Source organism: Theropithecus gelada, chromosome 2 (genome assembly GCF_003255815.1).
Source record: "Theropithecus gelada isolate Dixy chromosome 2, Tgel_1.0, whole genome shotgun sequence".
Classification (NCBI taxonomy): Eukaryota; Metazoa; Chordata; class Mammalia; order Primates; family Cercopithecidae; genus Theropithecus; species Theropithecus gelada.
In genome coordinates this window covers 90,923,127-90,945,734 of record NC_037669.1, presented here as the reverse complement: position 1 = coordinate 90,945,734, position 22,608 = coordinate 90,923,127, and the positions used below count along the sequence as shown (strand labels likewise).

The following is a 22,608-nucleotide window of genomic DNA, read 5'->3' as shown; positions in this document are numbered from 1 at the left end:
AGTTTTGCTTACCCTGGGAGGTTCCCTACAGGGAGCAAGCCGTGGTTCTGCGGTCACATCCAGTGGTCTGTTCTCATGTTTATTGTGCTTTCTGACTTGCACTGTCCATCACTGTCTTTCTCACTGCCTCTCTCCCCAGAGACAAGCAGAGTTTATAGAAATGAAGTCCAACCTGAAGCACCTTGAAGTTTTAGTTGCTCAACAGAGTCAGGAATTCCAGCAGCTGTGTGAGCAGCTAGGCCAGCTGAATGTGCCCAGTGTCCTAGCAGAGCTGAAGAGATTGATCTCAGTGCCGCCAGTACCTGGGCATGTAAAAGACAGCGCTTCTCAGACGTCGCCACCTTTGGCCCAGAGCCTCAATCTCACCGGGCAGGAAAAATACACCTTTGAGAAGCCAGTTTTATGGCAGGCCCAGGCCCTCCCTGCTGCATGGAATCCTGGTATGGGTTCCCTACAGCCTGGAGAATTTGGTGTCTGGGGTGAAGGAGCAAAGAATGATGCTCTCCAAGAAGAGGCTGCACTGCCAGCATTTGGGTCCCATGAAAGAAATAGGCATGTAAAGGACAAGGCAGTGCAGACTAACTGCAAGAACTGGGCTGTTATTAAAACAGATGCCAAGAACTGTGGTTCCAGCATCCAAGGCCATAAGATTCCTAGTGACAGGGACCTGGTTTCCCAAGGAGCCTCACAGCTCACATCACTGGAGATAAACAACTTTTCAACCAGCATTAAGAATGCCTGCCAAAAATATCAAGCCCAAAGTATGTTTTTGTGTGACCCACGTGAACATTTGGTGACTAAACAGAAAGATGGGACTGAAGAAATGCAGGGGAAAGACAAGAAGCAGCAGCCCAGGAAGGCCCACAGGGCCCACAGAGGCAGGCTCCTAGCCAGGAAGCAGAAACAAATCCCAAACCAGACCTCTAAATTCAATTCCAAATATCAGAGTCCTCAGCCTGCAATTTCTGTCCCACAAAGGCCCTTCCTGGGGCAGCAGGAACCCCATGCTCAGCCTCTGCATCTGCAGTATCCCAGGAGCCCCAGAAAATCAGTCTTCCCTATTCTGGGAGGAACAGTCATGCCCAATAAGACAGCACGGGCAGTGCAGGGAAGACTCTTGCAGTTCAGCAGATGCTCTTCCCAAGACAACAGGCTACTTTCCAGCAGTTCCCAGGGGGACCACCAGATGAGCTGGTTCAGTGACCTCAATCTTGGATGTTCAGAGACCCCTCTATGCAAGGAGGCAGGAAAGAATTTGCTTTATGACCTGGGTTTTGATAGCAGTGATGATGATGGCTTCTGACCAGCCCACAGTTAATTTATTGGTCTCAGCTAGAAAGACAAATTGCAGGACATTTGGGCTGGCCAAGAGCAGAAAGTCCCTGAAGCCTGCCAAACACCCTAGGGTCAGAGGCCCTGCTGAGGTGGGGTCAATGGGCACGAGGGGAGGGAAGGTCCAACACTCTGGGTACCAGGTGCTGCCCATGACAAGGATTAAGTGCATCCTTATTTGTTGGAATGAAATGTGAAAATGGTGGTGATGAGAGCTGAGGCAGCAGCCTGGTTGTGGTGCATCTGGAGCCCCTGGGTGCCTGTACTTGGCGAAAGGCGGGCAGGCCTCCTTATGGAATACTGTGTAGCAGAAGGGCTCTCATAAAACTTGCTGTGGCAGCATGACTCCAAACAACACTTTTGGGTCTTTAAAATATTCCCTACACATGACCAATACATTTTCAGGCCTCAGGATTTTTTTCTTTCTTATTTTTAGCCACTTATGCTGTCAGAGTGTTTGCATTTTTTGATCAGTAGACATATTACAGGACACCCTAAATCTTCTTGTGAACAGAGAAAATGATAAGCCTGACAGTAAAAGAGGTGACATGCACTAGCAAATGTCCAGAGCATCACTGCCCACAAGCCATTTTTCTTCCTGGCTGCTTTTTCCCTTGTCCTGTTTTTCAAGCACTTTCTTAAAACTAATAATAATGTAGACCTTGTATTATTTCTGAAGAGCAGTGGGCTTATATGGGACTTTGGCTTTCCATTTATATCTTGCTGAAGTTTTTTGAATTTTTGCAACACATACGTATTTTTTGTTATCAGAAATAAAACATTTAAAAGCATATTTTTTTTTCTTTTTTTCCCCCCTGAGGTGGAGTGTTGCTCTGTCACCTAGGCTAGAGTGCAGTGGTGTGATCTCAGTTCACTGCAACCTCTGCCTCCCAGGTTCAAGCAATTCTCCTGCCTCAGCCTCCCGAGTAGCTGGGATTACAGGCACCCACCACCATACCCAGCTAATTTTTGTATTTCTAGTAGTAGAGGCGGGGTTTAACCACATTGGCCAGGCTGGTCTCGAACTCCTGACCTCATGATCCGCCTGCCTCAGCCTCACAAAATGCTGGGATTACAGGCTTGAGCCACTGCGCCTGGCCTATTTTTTCTTTCAAGTTTATCAAACTGATATCCTAGTTTAATTTTTTAAGTTTACTTATGAAATGAAATAGAAGCCAGGCACAGTGGTTCACACTTGTAATCCTAGCACTTGGGGAGGCTGAGGCAGGATTGCTTGAGGCCAGGAGCTCAAGACTAACCTGGACAACATGGTGAGACCCCATCTCTTTTTTTTTTTTTTTTAAGAAGGAGTTTCACTCTCGTTACCCATGCTGGAGTGCAATGGCGCAATCTTGGCTCACTGCAACCTCCACCTCCCGGGTTCAAGCGATTCTCCTGCCTCAGCCTCTCGAGTAGCTGGGATTACAGGCATGCGCCACCTCGCCCAGCTAATTTTGTATATTTAGTAGAGATGGGGTTTCTCTGTATTTGTCAGGCTGGTCTTGAACTCCCAACCTCAGGTGATCCGCCCGCTTCAGCCTCCCAAAGTGCTGGGATTACAGACGTGAGCCACTGCGCCCAGCCTGTGAGACCCCATCTCTACAAAACAAAAACAAACAAACAAAAACAAATTAGCCGGACGTGGCAGCATGCACCTGTGGTCTCAGCTACTTGGAAGGCTGAGATGGGAGGATCACTTGAGCCCAGGAGTTTGAGGTTACAGTGAGCTATGATTGTGCCACTGTACCTCCCCTCTGAGTGACAGACCAAGACCCTGTCTCTTAAAAATGAAAAATCAGAGACCAGGAGTGGTGGCTTACGCCTGTAATCCCAGCACTTTGGGAGGCCGAGGCGGGTGGATCACGAGGTCAGAAGATCGAGACCATCCTGGCTAACACAGTGACATCCTGTCTCTACTAAAAATACAAAAAAAAAAAAAAAAAAAAAATTAGCCAGGCGTGGTGGCAGGTGCCTGTAGTCCCAGCTACCCAGGAGGCTGAGGCAGGAGAATGGCAAGAACCCGGGAGGGGGAGGAGTTTGCAGTGGGCCGAGATCGCGCTGCTGCACTCCATCCTGGGCAACAGAGCAAGGGAGGCCCCATCTCAAAAGAAAGAAGGAAAGAAACCCTGTCTCTACTAAAAATACAAAAAAAATTAGCCGGGTGTGGTGGCGGGCGCCTGTAGTCCCAGCCACACGGGAGGCTGAGGCAGGAGAATGGCCTGAACCCGGGAGGCGGAGTTTGCAGTGAGTGGAGATTGCGCCACCGCACTCCAGCCTGGGCGACAGAGCGAGACTCCGTCTCAAAAAAAACAAAAAAACCAAAAAAAAAAAATTAAAAAATTTAAAAAAAGAAAATCAGGGCGCCCACCTGTAATCCCAGCACTTTGGGAGGTCGAAGCGGGTGGATCACGACGTCAGGAGTTCGAGACTAGCCTGGCCAATATGGTGACACCCCACCTCTACTAAAAATACAAAAATTAGGCCGGGTGCGTGGCTCAAGCCTGTAATCCCAGCACTTTGGGAGGCTGAGGCGGGCGGATCACGAGATCAGGAGATCGAGACCATCTTGGTTAACACGGTGAAACCCTGTGTCTACTAAAAATACAAAAAAATTAGCCGGGCGTGGTGGCGGGCGCCTGTAGTCCCAGCTACTCAGGAGGCTGAGGCAGGAGAATGGCATGAACCCGGGAGCGGAGCTTGCAGTGAGCCAAGATTGCGCCACTGCACTCCAGCCTGGGCGACAGAGCGAGACTCTGTCTCAAAAAACATAAATAAATAAATACAAAAATTAGCTGGGCATGGTGGCACGTACCTGTAGTCCCAGCTATCCTGGAGGCTGAGGCAGAAGAATCACTTGAACCCGGGAGTTAAATGTTGCAGTGAGCCGAGATCATGCCACTGCACTCCGGCCTGGGTGACAGAGTGAGACTCTGTCTCAAAAAAAAAAAACAAAAAAAACCATGAAAATCAGATACCATCTTTTTAGTTCCTAAGGCTCTCACAAGATGATTTTGAATAAACATAACCCATTCAAACTGGTTTTTCCCTTTCCTGTATTATATGAAGGGGAAAATCCTCATGGGTTGGATAGTTTCCAGAATTTGCCCATTTCCAAGCCAGTACAGTAAATAACATTGGGGCCACTGAGTGGACCACTGTAGAAAGCAATGGTTCTTGTTTCTTATTTTTTACATTATTTTCAGGGATGTGTGTCCCATCAAAATCTCATTATGGAGGAGTTGAATTTTCCTGGGACACCTATGGCAGGGCTGCCAGACACCAGCCTAAACTGCTCTCACTCTCATTTCCAGACCAAGGGCCTCCTGTGGCCTGTAGGGAGCCATGGGCAATCACAGCAACCCTCTCTGAGGCCAAGGAAGTTAAGGTATGAGCTGTACCTGAGGCTGCCCTGGCCTCTCCTCTCCCTTCAGTCCTCACTGGGTGTCTTCTCACTCTGCCTTCTGCCAGCTCCACTGCTTTCCCTGCTGGGTTTCATTGCTTGTGCAAGGAAGATATGGAAGGAGCCCAGCCACACAAAGGGTTGGTTCTTTCTAACCCTTCCCAGACTGACTATAGGCCAGAGGGGTCTGTATCTACACATCTTTTATTACTCTAAATTGAACAGTTTAATGATTAGTCATTTTAATTTAGAGTTGAGACTCCATAAGTATTTGTGGCCTTTTTGAGAACTGTGTCCAACTTTGAAATGCGAAAGCAGGACCCTTTGTTCTTTGATCCTGCTACGAGTTAAGAAATTCTGTATTTCTTCAGAAGTATTTCATTTTGTGTAATGAAGTCAAGGGTCAGAGTGACTCAGTGTTCCATGAGTTAAGTGTCTTTGTAGAATGAAGAGTAAACTTATCTCCTAATAAGACTGGGTTAATTAAAATTACACTGCCTGTCTCTGGGGATCATCAGAAAAAGATATCATTTCTTAATTTATTCCTAAGGTTTAAAAAAAAAAAATTAGGCCAAGTGCAGTGACTCACGCCTGTAATCCCAGCACTTTGGGAGGCCGAGGTGGGTGGATCACGAGGTCAGGAGATCAAGATCATCCTGGCTAACACGGGAAACCCCATCTGTACTAAAAATACAAAAAACTAGCTGGGCATGGTGGCGGGTGCCTGTAGTCCCAGCTACTCTGGAGGCTGGGGCGGGAGAATGGCATGAACCCAGGAGGGGGAGGTTGCAGTGAGCTGAGATCACACCACTGCACTCCAGCCTGGGCGACAGAGGGAGACTCCGTCTCAAAAAAAAAAAAAAAAAAAAAAATTAACTACTATGTTCCTGCCAGGTTTGGCAAGGGTGTCACAGCCCAAGCATCCAAGCATGTCCCTAGGAAATCAATATCTTTGGCTCTTTAGATGTTCCTGGAACTGTATGTGGCTACCCAGGGGCAGATGTGGGGGGAAGCCTATGGTCCTGGGGCCTAAAAAGCCACACAGCGCTGGGCGCGGTGCCTCATGCCTGTAATCTCAGCACTTTGGGAGGCTGAGGCAGGTGAATCACGAGGTCAGGAGTTCGAGACCAGCCTAGCCAACATGGTGAAACCCCATCTCTACTAAAAATACAAAAAATTAGCTGGGCATGGTGGCAGGTGCCGTAATCCCAGGTACTTGGGAGACTGGGACAGGAAAATCGCTTGAACCCGGGAGGCAGAAGTTGCAGTGAGCCAGGATCACACCACTGCATTACAGCGTAGGCGATAGTGCGAGACTGTCTCAAAAAAACAAACAAAAAGCCACCAGGGGCTTCTCCCTCTGATACAACTCCAGCTACAGCCCAAGGATGGAAATGAAGCTGATTGCAGTACCTAATTTTCTTGACATTCACAAGTTATCTATCTATATCTATCTATCTATCTATCTATCTATCTATCTATCTATCTATGTATTATTTGAGATGGTGTTTCGCTCTTGTGGCCCAGACTGGAGTGCAATGGTGCAACCTCAGCTCACTGCAATCTCCGCCTCCCGGGTTCAAGCGACTCTCCTGCCTCAGCCACCAGAGTAGCTGGGATTACAGCGCCTGCCACCACACCAGCTAATTTTTGTACTTTTAATAGAGATGGGGCTTCACCATGTTGGCCAGGCTGGTCTTGAACTCTTGACCTCAGGTGATCTGCTCACCTCGATTTCCAAAATGCTGGGATTATAGGCATGAGCCATCGTGCTCAGCCAATTTCTCCTTTTCATGTTTTGCCTCAGAAGCTCCAAAGGGCTCCTGTCAAGGTGCTTTCTCTCCCAGATCAGTTCCCAGCAACTCCTCTCACCCAAAGTGCCCAGAAAACAGCCTGTCTGCTCTCAAAAAAGATAGTTGCAGCCTGGCACGATGGTTCATACCTGTAATCCCAGCATTTAGGAGGCAGAAGAGGGAGAATCTCTTTAGTCCAAGAGTTTGGGACCAGCCTCAGCAACACAGTGAGACTCTGCCTCTTTTTTCTTTTTTTTTTTTTGAGACAGAGTTTCACGCTTGTTGCCCAGGCTGGAGTGCAATGGTGCAATCTCGGCTCACTACAACCTCTGCCTCCCAGGTTCAAATGATTCTCTTGCCTCAGCCTCCTGAGTAGCTGGGATTACAGGCGCCTGTCACCACACCCAGCTAATTGTGGTATTTTTAGTAGAGATGGGGTTTCATCACGTTGGCCAGGCTGGTCTCGAACTCCTGATCTCATGATCTGCCCACCTTGGCCTCCCAAAGTGCTGGGACTACAGGCGTGAGCCACCATGCCAGGCCTGACTCTGCCTCTATTTTTTTTTTTTTTTTTTTTTTTTTTTTGAGACGGAGTCTCGCTCTGTCGCCCGGGCTGGAGTGCAGTGGCCGGATCTCAGCTCACTGCAAGCTCCGCCTCCTGGGTTCCCGCCATTCTCCTGCCTCAGCCTCCCGAGTAGCTGGGACTACAGGCGCCCGCCACCTCGCCCGGCTAATTTTTTTTTATTTTTTAGTAGAGACGGGGTTTCACCGTGTTAGCCAGGATGGTCTCGATCTCCTGACCTCGTGATCCGCCCGTCTCAGCCTCCCAAAGTGCTGGGATTACAGGCTTGAGCCACCGCGCCCGGCCTTTTTTGTTTTTTTGAGACAGAGTCTCACTTTGTCACCCAGGCTGGAGTGTAGTGGTGCGCTCTCAGCTCACTGCAGCCTTGACCTCCTGGACTCAAGCCATTTTCTTAGCCTCCAGAGTAGCTGGGATTATAGGCACCCATCACCACAACCCAGCTAACTTTTGCATTTTTAGTAAAGGCAGGGTTTTGCCCTGTGGGCCACACTGGTCTCAAGCTAAACTGACCTCCAGTGATCTGCTTGCCTCAGCCTTACAAAGTGCTGGGATTACAGGCGTGAGCCATTGGGCCTGGCCACACCCGGCTAATTTTTATATTTTTTGTAGGGATGGGGTTTCACCATGTTGCCCAGGCTGGTCTTGAACCCCTGGGTTCAAGTGATCGGTCCTACTCAGCCTCTCAAAGTGCTGGGATTACAGGCATGAGCCGAGTTTATGCCAGGCCTGAGGCCAAAACTCTTTGTCAAATCAGGCATTTTCCAGACAGTCTAGAACACAGAGTCCTTCCCCACTTCGGCTGGGATCCATTGTCAAATAGATTTCCTGAGTAAATCTTTGTTCCCTCTAGATATTTAGTTGGAACCTAAAATATTAATGTTCTCCCACACATTCCAAGAAGAATGCAAATAATATGAGCCTCAGATTATTTCTGGATGACAGAGCCTTTTTCTTTTTCTTTTTTTTTTTCTTTTTTTTTTTTTTTTTAGACAGAGCCTTGCTCGTCGCCCAGGCTGGAGTGCAATGGCGCAATCTCAGCTCACCGCAACCTCTGCCTCCTGGGTTCAAGAAATTTTCTGCCTCAGCCTCCCAAGTAGCTGGGATTATAGGTGCCTGTCACCATGCCCGGGAAATTTTGTTTTTAGTAGAGATGGAGTTTCACCTTCTTGGCCAGGCTGGTCTTGAACGCCTGACCTCACGATCCACCCGCCTCGGCCTCCCAAAGTGCTGGGATTACAGGTGTGAGCCACTGCACCCAGCCTTTAATTTTTTTTTTTTTTTTTTTTTTTTTTTTGAGATGAAGTCTCGCTCTGTCACCCAGGCTAGAGTGCAGTGGCCTGATCTTGGCTCACTGCAAGCTCCGCCTCCTGGGTTCACTTCATTCTCCTGCCTCAGCCTCCCGAGTAGCTGGGACTACAGGCGCCCACCATCTCGCCTGGCTAGTTTTTTTGTATTTTTTAGTAGAGACGGGGTTTCACCATGTTAGCCAGGATGGTCTCGATCTCCTGACCTCATGATCCACCCATCTCGGCCTCCCAAAGTGCTGGGATTGACGGCGCCGCTGGTGTAGTGGTATCATGCAAGATTCCCAAAGTGCTGGGATTACAGGCTTGAGCCACCACGCCTGGCCTAATTTTTTTTTATAAAAAACTTTTTAAAAAGGGCCAGGTGCGGTGGCTCATGCCTGTAATCCCGGCACTTTGGGAGGTTGAGGTGGGCAGATTGCCTGAGGTCGGGAGTTTGAGACTAGCCTGACCAACATGGAGAAACCCCATCTCTACTAAGAATACAAAAAATTAGCCAGGTGTGGTGGTAGCTGCCTGTAATCCCAGCTACTCGGGAGGCTGAGGCAGGAGAATCACTTGAATCTGGGAGGTGGAATTTGTAGTGAGCAGAGATCGCACTATTGTACTCCAGCCTGAGCAACAAGAGCAAAACTCCGTCTCAAAAAAAAAAAAAAAAAAATTAAATATAGGCTGGGCATGGTTGCTCACGCCTGTAATCCCAGTATTTTGGGGGGCCAAGGCAGGTGGATCGCTTGAGGTCAGGAGTTCCAGACCAGCCTGGCCAACATGGCAAAACTTCATCTCCACAAAAAATAAAAAATTAGCCGAGTGTGGTGGCAGGAGCCTGTAATCACAGCTACTTGGGAGGCTGAGGCAGGAAAATCACTTCAACCTGGGAAGCGGAGGTTGCAGTGAGCCGACATCACACCACTGCACTTCAGCCTGGGTGAAAGAGTGAGACCCTGCCACACACACACGCACACAAAATTTAAAAATAGAGATGGTGTCTCCCTGTTTCCCAGACTGATCTCAAACTGCTGGGCTCAAGTGATCCTCCCGCTTTGGGCTCCCAAAGTACTGGGATTATAGGCTTGAGCCACTGCACCTGGCCCAGAGCCTGTTCAATAATCATCTATAATCAGGTGTATTGGCTTCCCAAGGCCTCCCACAGTTTGCATGACTCATTGGTCTTTGCTACCACATTAAAACATCTTGTGGCTCAATCAGAAGTACCACTCTGAAGCTGGGCACAGTGGCCCATGCCTATAGTACTAGCACTTTGGGACGCCGAGTGAGACTCCATCTCAAAAAAAAAAAAAAAGTACCACTCTGGGCCGGGCACAGTGGCTCACGCCTGTAATCCCAGCACTTTGGGAAGCCAAGGAAGGCAGATCACTTGATATCAGGAGTTCAAAACCAGCCTGGCCAACATGGTGAAACGCCTTCTCTACTAAAAATACAAAAATTAGCCGGACGTAGTAACGGGCGCCTGTAATCCCAGCTACTTGGGAGGCTCAGGCAGGAGAACTGGTTGAACCCAGGAGACAGAGGTTGCAGTGAGCCAAGATCTTGCCACTGCACTCTAGCCTAGGCACGACAAAGTCTCTATTTTTTTTTTTTTTTTTGAGACGGAATCTTGCTCTGTTGCCCAGGCTGGAGTGCAGTGGCGTGATCTGCGCCTCCTGGGTTCACACCATTCTCCTGCGGTGAGCCCCTGGTCTAGCCATTTCAGGGGGGAGATTGGCCTGAGCTAGGCCCCTTTTACAAATCTCCACTGACCTTTGAACATTGACAACTCACAGTTTCACCAGTTGGCAGAATGGTGTTACTCTATCACTGCATTCCTGAGTGAAAGGTGCGGGATATAGGCCCCCAGGTTGTCTGTCTCCTTCCTTCTGGTCTTCGGATGCTGTTGGACATCTCTGGGATTGAAAGAGATGGTGGTGGGGTGGGCCCAGGAGAATGCTAAGGAGTCAGGGCAGGTGTGCCAGGAGTTAGATCCCCTAGCCTAAGAGTGAGGGGCACAGCAGGCAGATGGGTAAGGGGAACCCTGAGTCCTAGAGATGAGAAGGTACATCCCAGTGCCAATTGTGGTGGCCTGAGCCTCACAGAGGCAGAGGTGTGCTAATGTAAGTGCTCCCAGAGCTCAACTGGCAAGAGTTCACAATCTAGAACCCGATCCATGTGACTACACAGGCAGTGATGCCTGTGAGTGTGGGGAACACAGGAATCGGAATGAACTGAGGGCCGGGTCATCATTTCCAGTCTGCAGCCAGCCCTTTTTAATGTCCTCTTTGAAAGAACTGCTGGCCGGACGCGGTGGCTCACGCCTGTAATCCCAGCACTTTGGAAGGCTGAGGCAGGCGGATCACGAGGTCAGGAGTTCGAGACCAGCCTGACCAACATGGTGAAACCCCATCTCTACTAAAAACACAGAAATTAGCCAAGAGTGGTGGCGCACACCTGTAATCCCAGCTACTCAGGAGGCTGAGGCAGAAGAATCCCTTGAACCTGGGAGGCGGAGGTTGCATTGATCCAAGATCACGCCACTGCACTCCAGCCTGGGCAACAGACCAAGACTCTTGTCTCAGAAAAAAAAAAAAAGAATTGCTGCTTTTCTCCCAGGCCTCGGCTGTGACTCTGTGCTCCCTGCTGGAACTTCACTCTGCCATTCACTTATCTCTCTCCTTGTTCCTGCCCTTTCTTCTCAGCCTTCCCCTCCAGCTCTTAAATCTCTCCTTCTAGAAGCTTCTAAAGACCAGCTCTTCCCTTAAGTATTGTTACAAAGTTTATCATCAGTTGGCTTACAACCCTGGTTTCTAGTGGCTTTGGCATTAACACTGGTGGGATGCAGCCATAGATCCTGGAAACCCTTTTGTCATAGGGTTGGATGGGTCCAGCTTCTCATATGCCTTGTGCTATGGCTTCAATTTGCAGTTTGCAACTAGCAAGTTCCAAAGCTATTTATTTTTGAAGCTGTCTTGTTTCTATTTTGATTCTGGTAATCCAAATTGCAGTTTGGTGTTTCCATGGAAACAATTCAGTGATTGTTTGGCTTGCCAAGATGAACTGTGGGGGAGAGAACTGAATGATGTAAAACATTTAAAGTTTCTCAGTCACGAACAAGGTCAACTAGCAAGTCTGCCTGAGAAATATTTGGTCCTAGCTCCTTACAAACCTGAGGAAGTTTTATTAAAATTCTGGGCACCTGTTCCCCCTCCAACTAAATCCCTGGAGAACAGCTCCCCAAACCCTGTTCTGAGCAAATAAGCATGTATCTGCCCACTGTATAGATTCAGATGACGAAGGCGGGAAGTTCTTCTTGGGCACCTCAGGGTGCCAGAGATGCAGAGACAGATCGTGTCAGCAGGGAAATGAGGAGGCCTATGTGCCCACTCACTGCTAATCTGGGACTGCCATGGAGAGGCTCAGGGCTCACCTGCTTGACTGTACAGCTGCATTTCTACAGTGAGGAAAAGTTCCACATTCAAGGATTCCAGGACGAATTGCCTGTTTGGCAAATCTGAATTTTTACATAAAGGCTTTGCTTAAGCAAAGACATACCTGTCTCTCTGGCCAGGGAGAGCCTGTATTCTCCCTCATTCCCCATCCTCACCCTGTGCTGGGCCCTCATTCCCATCTCTACTCCAGGTAGGTAAAAAAAAATAAATTTCAAAGTCTTCTAGAGTTAGGGATAGATAGATCCCCATTTTTAAAATTTTTTTTGAGACAACAGTCTCACTCTGTCACCCAGGCTGGAGTGCAGTGGCACGATCTCAGCTCATTGCAATGTCTGCCTCCTGGGTTCAAGCGATTCTTCTGCCTCAGCCTCCCAAGTAGCTGGGACTACAGGCATGTGCCACAAGGCCGGCTAATTTTTGTATTTTTAGTAGAGACAGGGTTTCACCATGTTGGCCAGGCTGGTCTCAAACTCCTGACCTAAAGTGATCCACCCACCTCAGCCTCCCAAAGTGCTGGGATTACAGGCGTGAACCACCCTGCCCGGCTAGATCCCCATTTAATACAGCCACGCCTGCAAAGCCCCACCTGAGAGGGGCCAGGCCCTGACCAGTAGTAAACCAGTGAACTAACTAAGCTCCTGAGACCTAGAGAATCCAGCTCCTGAGGATCTAGCTCCCCCAGAAAAGGACTGCCCTTGTGTCAGGGTCCTGCCAAGCCCTCCTGTTGTGGCCCCTAGACTCCACTTCAGAAACTGAAAGTTGGGTCTGCTGGACAGGTACTTTGTGAAGGATGTCCATGGCTAGTTGACTAGAGATGAGGATTTTAAAACTAACTGCTTTTGTCTTTAAAGAAGTGATTGATACATATCCACTGCAGATAAATTAGAAAATACAGATGACAAAAAAAGACTATACCCTCACTCCCAAAAGTTTTTTTTGCACATGAGCTCATACACATTTTCACAAACTTGAGATCAACTGCACTTGATCCAAAGTGCAATTACATGCATTTTAAGTTTGGGGATAACTTTAGATTTACAGAAAAGATACTTCATATATATCCTTCACTCAGCCTCTCTAATGTTAACATGTTACATAACTCTGATACATTTGTCAAAACTGAGAAACTGACATCAATACATTAAACACTAGTTTTTATTCAAGTTTTATCAGTTTTTCCAATAATGTTCTCTTTCTGTTCCAGGATGCACTCCAGGATTCCATGTTGCATTTAGCCATTCTGTCTTCTTGGTCTTTAGTAGTCTGTTGATAGTTTTTGAGTCTTTCTTTATTTTTCATGACCTCAACAGTCTTTTTTTTTTTTTGAGGTGGAGTCTCACTTGTTGCCCAGGCTGGAGTGCAGTGATGCGATCTTGGCTCACTGCAACCTCCCCTTCCTGGGTTCAAGCAATTCTCCTGCCTCAGCCTCCTGTGTAGCTAGGACTAAAGGCACATGCCATGACGCCTGGCTAATTTTTGTACTTTTAGCAGAGATGGGGTTTCGCCATGTTGGCCAGGCCGATCTCGAACTCGTGACCTCAAGTGATCTGCCCACCTCAACCTCCCAAAGTGTTGGGGATTATAGGCATGAGCCACTGCACCCGGCCATCTCGACAGTCTTGAGTTCTGGCCAGGTATCCTGTAGAATGTCCCCCACATCTGGATTTGTCTAATATTTGTCTCATGATCATATACTGGGAATTTTGGTTTTTGGTAGGAATACCAGGGAAGTGATGTACCCCTCTCATGACATATATATGACATCACTTGGTTAGGTGTCTGCCAGGCTTTCCCACTATAAATTTGTGACTTTTCCCTTTTCCCACTTTAATCGTGGGAAGAATCATTAAGTCTAGTTCACCTTCAAAGGGTGGTAATGAGGTGGGAATATGGGGGTAAGGACAGGAATTAAGCTCCACCTCATCTATAGAAGAGTGTCCACAACCACATGTATTATTTGGAAGGCACTGTTTTGAGACCTGTTTTTCTGAGTATCAAGTAACCTGACATCTCTCCATCCAGACAGGCTATTCTTCACCTGAGCAGGGGCAGTCGAGCATGCTGTGAGCACTTCTCATTTGCTTCCATTCTTCTTGCTCAGGGAGAAGAAATTGGCCTCTGACTCCACAGGCTGTGAATGCTTATCAAGTGTGTTACCTCCTGCAAGGACTGAGTGGTAGGCGGCCTGGAAGGAGCCTCTAGTTAGTCTTAACCTCTACTCCTGCCCCAGGCAGGGCAGTGACAGTGACCACAACTGGTTGGGAACCAGGGCATGCCCACTGGGGAGGCACATGCAATCAAGTGGCCAGGGTCTAACCATACTATAGTTCTTGGGGCGCCAGCAGGTGCCAGGCCAACCTCTGCTAATGAGTGGGTGTGTAGCCTCCACCTTCGAGCCCAGAGGAATCACTAGACCTGTGGTAAGGGGTGTTGCTGGCTATGCAGCCGGCCCTATGCCAGAGTCACTGGCCTGAAGGACAGTCTGTTCAGCAATCACTCAGCTATTAGGCCTTTCTCCCCAACTCTTTGGTTTGTTCAGGCTTTAGCACTTATAAACAGCCCTGGCTGGTCCAAAGGTAGTGAGTTATCTCAATTGACTACTGACAGTTACGGATCTAACTCCTTGTTCCACTCTTTCTCCCCTTTTTATACTATACTTCACTTGGTCTTTAAAAACAATCAAAGCAAAAAACAGCCTTTCGTCAGCTCTGCCTCACCCCCATATTCCTTCCTTCTTATTAGCTCAGGAGGTGGGCACTTCCCTGAGATTCAGTTTCCTTTCTTCCCCGTTTTTTTCTTTTGAGAGAGGGTCTCACTCTGTCACCTATGCTGGAGTGCAGTGGCGTGATCTCAGCTCACTGCAACCTCCGCCTCTTGGCCTCAAGTGATCCTTTCACCTCAGCCCCCACCCAAGTAGATGGAAATACAGGCATGAACCACCACGCCCAGCTAAATTATTATTTTTTTTTGAGATGGAGTCTTGCTCTGTCACCCAGGATGGAGTGCAGCGTTGCCATCTAGGCTTATTGCAACCTCTGCCTCTGGGTTCAAGCAGTTCTCCTGCCTCAGCCTCCCAAGTAGCTGGGACTACAGGTGCACACCACCACTCCTGGCTTATTTTTGTATTTTTAGTGGAGATGGGGTGTCCCCATGTTGGCCAGGCTGGTCTCAAAACTCCTGACCTCAAGTGATCCACTCGCCTTGGCCTCCCCAAGTGCTGGGATTACAGGTGTGAGCCACTGTGCCTGGCCACTCCTGCACTTTTTTAGGGGTCCATGGAAAAGAACACCAAGAGACACAGCAGAGGCCCACAACCCACACCTACCATGGGTACTGGGTATATTGAACATTGATCAAAAAAACACATTCGAGATGTCAAGGAAAGTAAAAAAAAAAAAAAAAAAAAAATCAGTAATAGGAAACATTTCAAAGCAATGGAATTCAAGAAAACTGGTCTCACAGCTTAAAAAGGGACATAACTGGGATTTTAAAAGGGTCTGGTAATTCAGGTTCTGCCAATCTTTTGAGAAATGTGGCCCCTGACGGCCACTGTGGCTGCTTCTGCTCAGGCTGAAGGGCAGCCTCCTGCTGTAAGGAATCAAAGCTTAGATCAACTGTCCTTACTCAATTTGGTATTTCAAAGAGGTCATCACATTGTAGTCCTCTTCCAAGTCCAGAACAGTCTCAATGATATTATGATCATCAAAAGCCCGTTTGAGGCTGCCAGGGTCAGCATCTGAGGCCTTCTGAGGGCTCTTGTCCATGAGCAGGGCCCAGGCTTCCTCTTTGAAGGGTGAATCTTGGCAATGACCACACACGTGGTTCAACTCGTTTTCAAATTCTATTTTTCCAGCCAATTCTTCAATAGTTCGGATGCTTGTATGGTCTTAAAAATAAGAACATTCAGCTTTACAATTCCAGTGGAAGGTTTCTGAAGACATTTCAGGTGCAAGTTAAAAACCATGAATGGGTTGTCATTCGTCAGGGATTATGCAAAAGCAGGCATTCCTGCCCCAGGACAGGCAGGCTGCCAGACTGCCAAATTAAGGTGGGTTTGGTACCTTCCTTTCAGGCCCAAGCTTTTACTCCAACTACATGCCAATCCCCCAGAAAGGTGTAAGTGTGAGGATATAGAAATGTACATGGTTGTCTGTCCTGGCTCTCAGGGATGACAAGACATAATGTGAAAAAAAAAACAAGGGCTTTAGGGTAATCAAAATGCTGCCCAGCCAGGAGCAGTGGTGTGTACCTGCAATCCCAGCAACTTGAGAGGCTGAGGTAGAAGAATCACTTGTGCCCAGGAGTTTGAGACCAGCCTGGGCAACAGAGTGAGACCCTGTCTCAAAAAAAGGCTCCCTGATGTTGGTGAAGGCCAAGGGAGATGGTGGGTAGAGGCAGTAATGACTTCAGTTTACCTCCTGGAGCTACTGGAGGAGACTCACAGGCTGACAGGGGTTTTACTTTGTGGCCCAGGGTGAGTACCTACCCTCACCAGGCCTCCCTTTCCTCCCTCATAACCTGGAGACCCTTCAGAAACAACAGCTTCAGGTAGCACCCAAGGTTATACATCCCTTTACTAGGAGCTGTAGTATGAGTTTTTTAAAAACAGGGCACATTGGCATGGTGTGCCTGTAAACTCAGCACTTTGGGAGGCTGAGTCAGGAGTATCACTTGAGACCAGGAGTTCAAGACCGGCCTGGGTAACAAAGCAAGACCTCGTCTCTATAAAAAATACTACTACTACTACTAATAATAAAAAGACAAGACAAAAAATAGAGCACATGTAGTTCACATACAAGACACAGAGATTTGTATGTAGAAAAAAAGTCTGACAGGATGTATGCTATACTGTATTAACAGTGGTTATCTCTGGGTAGTAGAATTATAGGAAAGCTTTTGACTTCTAATTGTTCTCCTAATCTTTTTTTTTCTTTTTTTTTGAGACAGAGTCTCGTTCTGTCACCCAGGCTGGAGGGCAGTGGTGTGATCTCGGCTCACTGCAACCTCTGCCCTCTGTCTCCTAGGTTGAAACAATTCTCATGCCTCAGCCATCCAAGTGGCTGGGATTACAGGCGTGCATCACCACACCTGGCTAATTTTTTGTGTTTTTAGTAGAGAAGGGGTTTCACCATGTTGCCCAGGCTGGTCTCGAACTCCTGACTTCAAGTGATCTGCCTGCCTCTGCCTCCCAAAGTGCTAGGATTAAAGGTGTGAGCCACTGTGCCCAGCCCTTCTCCTAACCTTTAATTACCGACCCCAGCTAAACTATTCTCTCCTTTTTGCCTATGTCCTGTTTCCTAAAAATCTAAGCTCAATCACCATGTCCTAGTGGCCACCATCCCTTGCCTTCAGGGACTCAATGTATCTAGACATTTATGACATGACCTGATTGATGTATCACCTCACAAGATAATCAATTGTATGAGGGAAGGAACAGGGTTTGTTAACATTCAGTTCTATACTCAATGCAGAGTCTGAGCAAAACAAATCTACCAAATAAAAAGATAAGAGTGTTTTGGCCAGGCGTTATGGCTGTTGCCTATAATCCCAGCACTGGGAGGCTACAGTAAATGGATCACCTGAGCCTAGGAGTTCGAGACCAGCCTGGACAACATAGCAAAACTCTAATACAAAAATTAGCCAATCATGGTGGCGTGCACCTGTAGTACTACTATAGTACTACGGCTACTTGGGAGGCTGAGCTGGGAAGATCACCTGAGCCCAGGGAGGTTGAGGCTGCAGTGAACTGTGATTGTACCACGCACTCCAGCTTGAGTAATATTATGAGACTCTGTCTCGCCCTGCAAAAAGTGGTGGTGGTGTTTTTTTTTGAGATGGGATCTCATACAGTTGCCCAGGCTGTAGTACAGTAGCTTGAACTCCTGGGCTCAAGTGATCCTTCCACCTCAGCCTCCCTAGTAGCTGGGATTACAGGCACATACCACTGTGACCAGCTAATTAAAAAAAATTTTAAGAGACAGATCTTGGTATGGTACTCAAACTAGAAGAGAGTGTTTCTTTTTTTTTTCTTTTTGAGACAGAGTCTCACTCTGTCCCCCAGGTTGGAGTGCAGTGGTGCGATCTCGGTTCACTGCAACCTCTGCCTCCCAGGTTCAAGCAATTCTCCTGCCTCAGCCTCCCGAGTAGCTGGGATTACAAGTGTGCACCACCACGCCCAGCTATTTTTTTTTTTTTTTTTTTTGAGACTGAGTCTCGCTCTGTTGCCCAGGATGGAGTGCAGTGGCACGATCTCGACTCACTGCAAGCTCCTCCTCCTGGTTTCACGCCATTCTCCTGCCTCAGCCTCCCAAGTAGCTGGGACTACAGGAGCCCGCCACCATGCCCGGCTAATATTTTATATTTTTTAGTAGAGATGGGGTTTCACCATGTTAGCCAGGATGGTCTCAATCTCCTGACCTCGTGATCCGCCTGCCTCGGCCTCCCAAAATGCTGGGGTTATAGGTGTGAGCCATCGGGCCCAGCCAATTTTTGTATTTTTAATAGAGACGGGGTTTCATCATATTGGTCAGGCTGGTCTTGAACTCCTGACCTCGTGATTTGCCCGCCTCGGCCTCCCAAAGTGCTGGGATTACAGGCATGAGCCACTGTGCCCGGCCGAGAGTGTTTCTTAAATCTGAGATACTTGCTGACTCAGACCCATGTGAAGGACCTATCTTCCCAAGGACAGGACGGACTGGCCCACTGTACTCACCGATCATTTCAAGCAGATCCTTTGTGACCTCTTGGCTAGAATTGTTGAGTGCCATGTTTGAGTCAGCCTTCAAATCTCTCTCCATATCTTTCCTGCAGCCCCCAGGTTGGGGGGAAGAAAAGGTGGGGAATTAGATTCTCTTTCAAGAAAATATTGAAGGGAAACTCAGTTTTAGATAATCTCAAAGACAAAAACTTACTGGTGATCTTGTCATTTATGCTTTGATTAGAGGACAATTGGAAACTGCTACGTCAGTGGAGAAACTGACTAACAGCTTTACCATAATAACTCACATGACTGTATTACAGACTCACATGACTGTATCAGACTATTAATTTTTTTTCTTTTTTAGAGACAGGGTTTAGCCATGTTGCCCAGGCTGGTCTCGAACTCCTGGGCACAGATGATCCACTCACCTCGGTCTCCCAAAGTGCTGGGAATACAGGCACGAGCCACCTCACCCAGCCTGCATTTGTTTGTTTCATTTATTTATTTATTTTTATTATTTTATTTTTTTGAGACGAAGTCTCACTCTTGTCCCCCAAGCTGGAGTGCAATGGCGCAATCACAGCTCACTGCAACCTCTGCCTCCCGGGTTCAAGCGATTCTTCTGCCTCAGTCTCTGGAGTAGCTGGGATTACAGGCGGCCACCACCACGCCCAGCTAATTTTTCTATTTTTAGTAGAAACGGGTTTCACCATGTTGGCCAGGCTGGTCTCAAACTCCTGACCTCAGGTGAGCCATCCGCCTCAGCCTCCCAAAGTGCTGGGATTCAGGCGTGAGCCACTATGCCCAACATTTTTTTTTTTTTTTTTTTTTAGATGGAGTCTTGCTGTTACCCAGGCTGGGGTGCCGTGGCAAGATCTCAGCTCACTGCAATCTCTGCCTCCTGGGTTCAAGCAATTCTCCTGCCCCGGCCTCCCGAGTAGCTGGGATTATGGATGCGCGCCACCACGTTCGGCTACTGTTTGTGTTTTTAGTAGAGACAGGGTTTCACCAGACCTCAAGCGAGCCACCCACCTCAGCCTCCCTGTGCTGAGATTACAGGCGTGCCACCACACCCAATAAGGCCTGCACTGCTTATGAGTACCAATTTATTTGTGGAGTTGAAAGGAAAAAAATTTTTTGTGGAGCTGAATGAATTAAATGGCCTCTTTATTCCCTTCCTATGAAGCAGCCAAGATGGCAGAACTTTGAAGCTTCATCTCTTATGTTCATCCCTTCTCCAAGTCAAGCTGTCTGGGACCAGGCAATTTCAAGTTACTTGGGAGAAGAAAAAGTCTAGAGGAGACCTGGTGATGGTCCAAAAAACTCTGGGGTAAGAGTGGGGAGCAGAGGCAAAGATAAGCCAGGAAGTAGGGCCCAGACTTCAATTCAGCCTCTCCCTAATGTGGGCAAAGGAGGGTATCAAAGGCCCCAGTGTCCAGATTCAAACACAGAAGTTAAGATGGAATTAAGACTTTTGTTTCTGCAACTTAAAAAATAAGGTTATTTTAAACACCAGGTTATTTTACATCCACTACCCCTTTGGGTACTGCAAAGTGGTTTCCATGACTGGTTTGACATCAACGATTGACAACTAGCCCCTCAACTGGAACACATACACAAAATACAACTGTTTCCTAGGCCAGATTCTGAAGAATGTCTATGAACTCCCCAAATGCAGTCACAGAGTTGCCAAGAGGAGGTAAGAGCACTGTCATAAACTAAATCTAGGATCTTCAACAATTTTTTCAAAAACAAGAATCCCCTTAATTGTAGCTGTTAAGCTATCAAAATCAGAATCACCTTAAATTTTCTTTTCTCCAGTTTTCCCCCTCTCCTGCAGTTCTCCAAGACTCTCTTTCAGATGCCAAAATGGAGGAATGCATCAATACATTTTCCTTGCTCGTCAGAGGTTTTCTCTCGGGGCACAGAGCATGTGGTTTTGCATTTACCGGGGCATGGTTTGTTGCAAAGGCAGGGTTCTCATTCTCAGGAGCACATGGGACAGCAGCAAAAGGAACAGCAGAGGAGCAGGCTGCCAGAGGATGTCTTCTGCAGAGGAGTCTGTGCACGGGCAGCGAGGAGGAGAGCGGCGCAGCGCTCAGTTCCAGCCTCCGCCGGCCTGTGCACTCCTGGGAATAACTAACTCCTTCAAAGGCCCGGTCAATGGCTGCAGTCAGTTCCTTTCTGCATCTTCTTAGTTTTTCAGACATTTCTCCTAAAAGCGACCATGTCTTTATGTAATGCATTGGAAATGCACAGGGCAACACAATAATGTTACAAATAAGGCTGCAAACTACCCCTGAACGGCCACGATTTCCCGGAGCTTGGCCCTGGCTACAGCAGGACCAACAACCCTCGGGCTTTCCTCCTGGAGTAGGCGGTTCTCGGCTATCGCGGAGGAACCCGCGATCTGCCAGAAGCCCCAAGGACGCCCCGCCCCACTTCCCACAGCTTCCTGGCCCGCCCCGCTACTGCCTCTCGCCCCACCGCGGCTCCCAGGCCGCCCGGCCGTACCCCGCACCCCGCCCTCCGACAGGTCGCAGCCACGTCCTTGTCTTCACCCGCAGCGCAGTGACGCCTACCCAGCCAACGGTCATCGCATGCGCGCGCCCCGCGCAGGCCCCAGACCCCCACGGATTAGGTTAAAGGTCAAACAAAAAAGCCCAGACCCGTACGTCCGGTTCCTTAAGGCCTTGTGGCCCCACACGCAGCAGCTGGCCCCTCGGTGGGAGTGGGGACGGGTCTTTCGACCCGGGTCCCGGTAAGAGTCTTGGCAGGGATGAGGAAAGAACCTGTTCTAGAAAGCATCTGGGTAACACCAAAATGTATTACTACCCTAAATCGTCATGAACTGGAGCCCTTTCCAGGCTGACAACTCCCACAAAGATTTCTGTTCTCAAGCCAACATGGAAACAACTGGATGGGACACAGCACCAGGCAGTTTTATGTACTGACTTCCTTTAAGTGTTACCTAATAAAAAGTGTGTTATCTAATAAAAGTTCCACGCAGCATTTGACCGTCTTAATTCATCTAGGGTAGCAGGGGATGTAACATAACTGCTGGGTTCCACAGGAGGTTGAGAGGCCAGGATCCCCAACACTAAATATCTTCATTTCCTTAGCGGGGAGAAAGCTGGAAATTACAAGATGACTCAACGGAGAAATGGGCTTCAGTGGGTAACTTTCAAAAAATTATAAACCCGTATCAGTGCACATAGCGAGGGAAAGGGGAGTTTACTTGAGGCTTGGGTTACTGTGAGCAGACTACTTGGGGTGACTAGTATCAGCATCAGAACCAGAAATCCAGGCGCTCAGGGCAGCCCTGCAGGTGGGGTGGGTCTCCAGGCTGCTCCATACTCAGCGCCTGTGTTTCTCTCCATTCTTTGGGATCCATCAGACATACTCCATTGTGTACCCCCATCCCACCCCCTTTTCAGCTTCACAGGTTTCACAGAAATTTCTCACCACCTGTTTAAAAATAAAAATAATTCAGCCTCTTGACATAGCTTCTTCTAGGTAAACGGTCTTTTTTTTTTTTTTCCCCCTTCTGCTCATAAAAGAAGGGTATTTCCTTGTCTGGTTTTTGGACAGAACACTAGCAGTCTGCAGAGTGTCAAAGATGTTCTCCTGGGGGATTACGCTGGTGCTGCAGGGTGGCAGGATCGTGGAGTCAGCATCAGTTGGTGTCCATGCTGCAAGCCTCATCATCCCCCAAGCCCTGCTGACAGCTGCTTGGTCGTGTCCCTCCATCAGAGGAACCAGAACTGCTGAGTGAAGGCGTCTTATAAAATTCATCATCTCGACGCTGGTAAAATAGCACATAAGCTGCTTTAGTCTAAAATACAAGAGGGGGAAAGGCCATTCAGTGGTTGGAAAAAGCACCCATTTTCCCCAGCTTTTCTCTAGTTGTCCAAAACTCTCAAAGATCTGCCATATCCACACAGAGGAGACCCTTCCAGCTCTGCCAGGGAGCAGGGAATGGAAGGAGCCCTGTGCAGAGAACTCTGAAGTGAGCTGAGCATCTCATTTATGAAGGTCCCTGAAGGAATGCCA

At 48.2% G+C, this 22,608-nt stretch overlaps 3 protein-coding genes across 6 annotated transcripts in view; 1 reads left to right on the top strand and 2 right to left on the bottom strand.

Moving 5' to 3' along the window:
- CCDC36 (coiled-coil domain containing 36) overlaps positions 1 to 2,116 on the top strand; it is a 52,798-nt gene extending 50,682 nt beyond the window's left edge. The window contains exon 7 of the mRNA XM_025375403.1: positions 140 to 2,116. Within this exon, the coding sequence (XP_025231188.1) occupies positions 140 to 1,303 (1,164 nt within the window). The 3' untranslated portion in view covers positions 1,304 to 2,116. The remainder of the gene's footprint in view (positions 1 to 139) is intronic.
- A 12,536-nt stretch (positions 2,117 to 14,652) lies between these two features.
- C2H3orf62 (chromosome 2 C3orf62 homolog) lies at positions 14,653 to 21,851 on the bottom strand. The gene is made up of 3 exons (XM_025375404.1): positions 20,356 to 21,851; positions 18,568 to 18,659; positions 14,653 to 15,741 (listed from the first exon to the last, which is right to left on the bottom strand). The coding sequence occupies exons 1-3, from the start codon at positions 20,799 to 20,801 to the stop codon at positions 15,476 to 15,478; spliced, it is 804 nt and encodes a 267-aa protein (XP_025231189.1). The 5' UTR covers positions 20,802 to 21,851; the 3' UTR covers positions 14,653 to 15,475.
- Positions 21,493 to 22,608, bottom strand: part of USP4 (ubiquitin specific peptidase 4) — a 67,383-nt gene continuing 66,267 nt past the window's right edge. For 2 of the 4 annotated variants that reach the window (XM_025375397.1, XM_025375399.1), the window contains one exon: positions 21,493 to 22,390. In XM_025375397.1, the coding sequence (XP_025231182.1) occupies positions 22,232 to 22,390 (159 nt within the window). In that variant the 3' untranslated portion in view covers positions 21,493 to 22,231. The remainder of the gene's footprint in view (positions 22,391 to 22,608) is intronic. The other 2 variants (XM_025375398.1, XM_025375400.1) reach the window with 1 other exon arrangement.

Bases quoted from the DNA above. Each gene is read 5' to 3' on its own strand.
- C2H3orf62 (XM_025375404.1), bottom strand. From the start codon at position 20,801: ATGCATTACATAAAGACATGGTCGCTTTTAGGAGAAATGTCTGAAAAA. The intron at 18,660-20,355 runs GTGATTCTGATT...TGGGGGCTGCAG, and splicing joins TGGAGAAAAGAAAATTTAAG to GAAAGATATGGAGAGAGATT. The intron at 15,742-18,567 runs GTGAGTACAGTG...CTTATTTTTAAG, and splicing joins GGATCTGCTTGAAATGATCG to ACCATACAAGCATCCGAACT.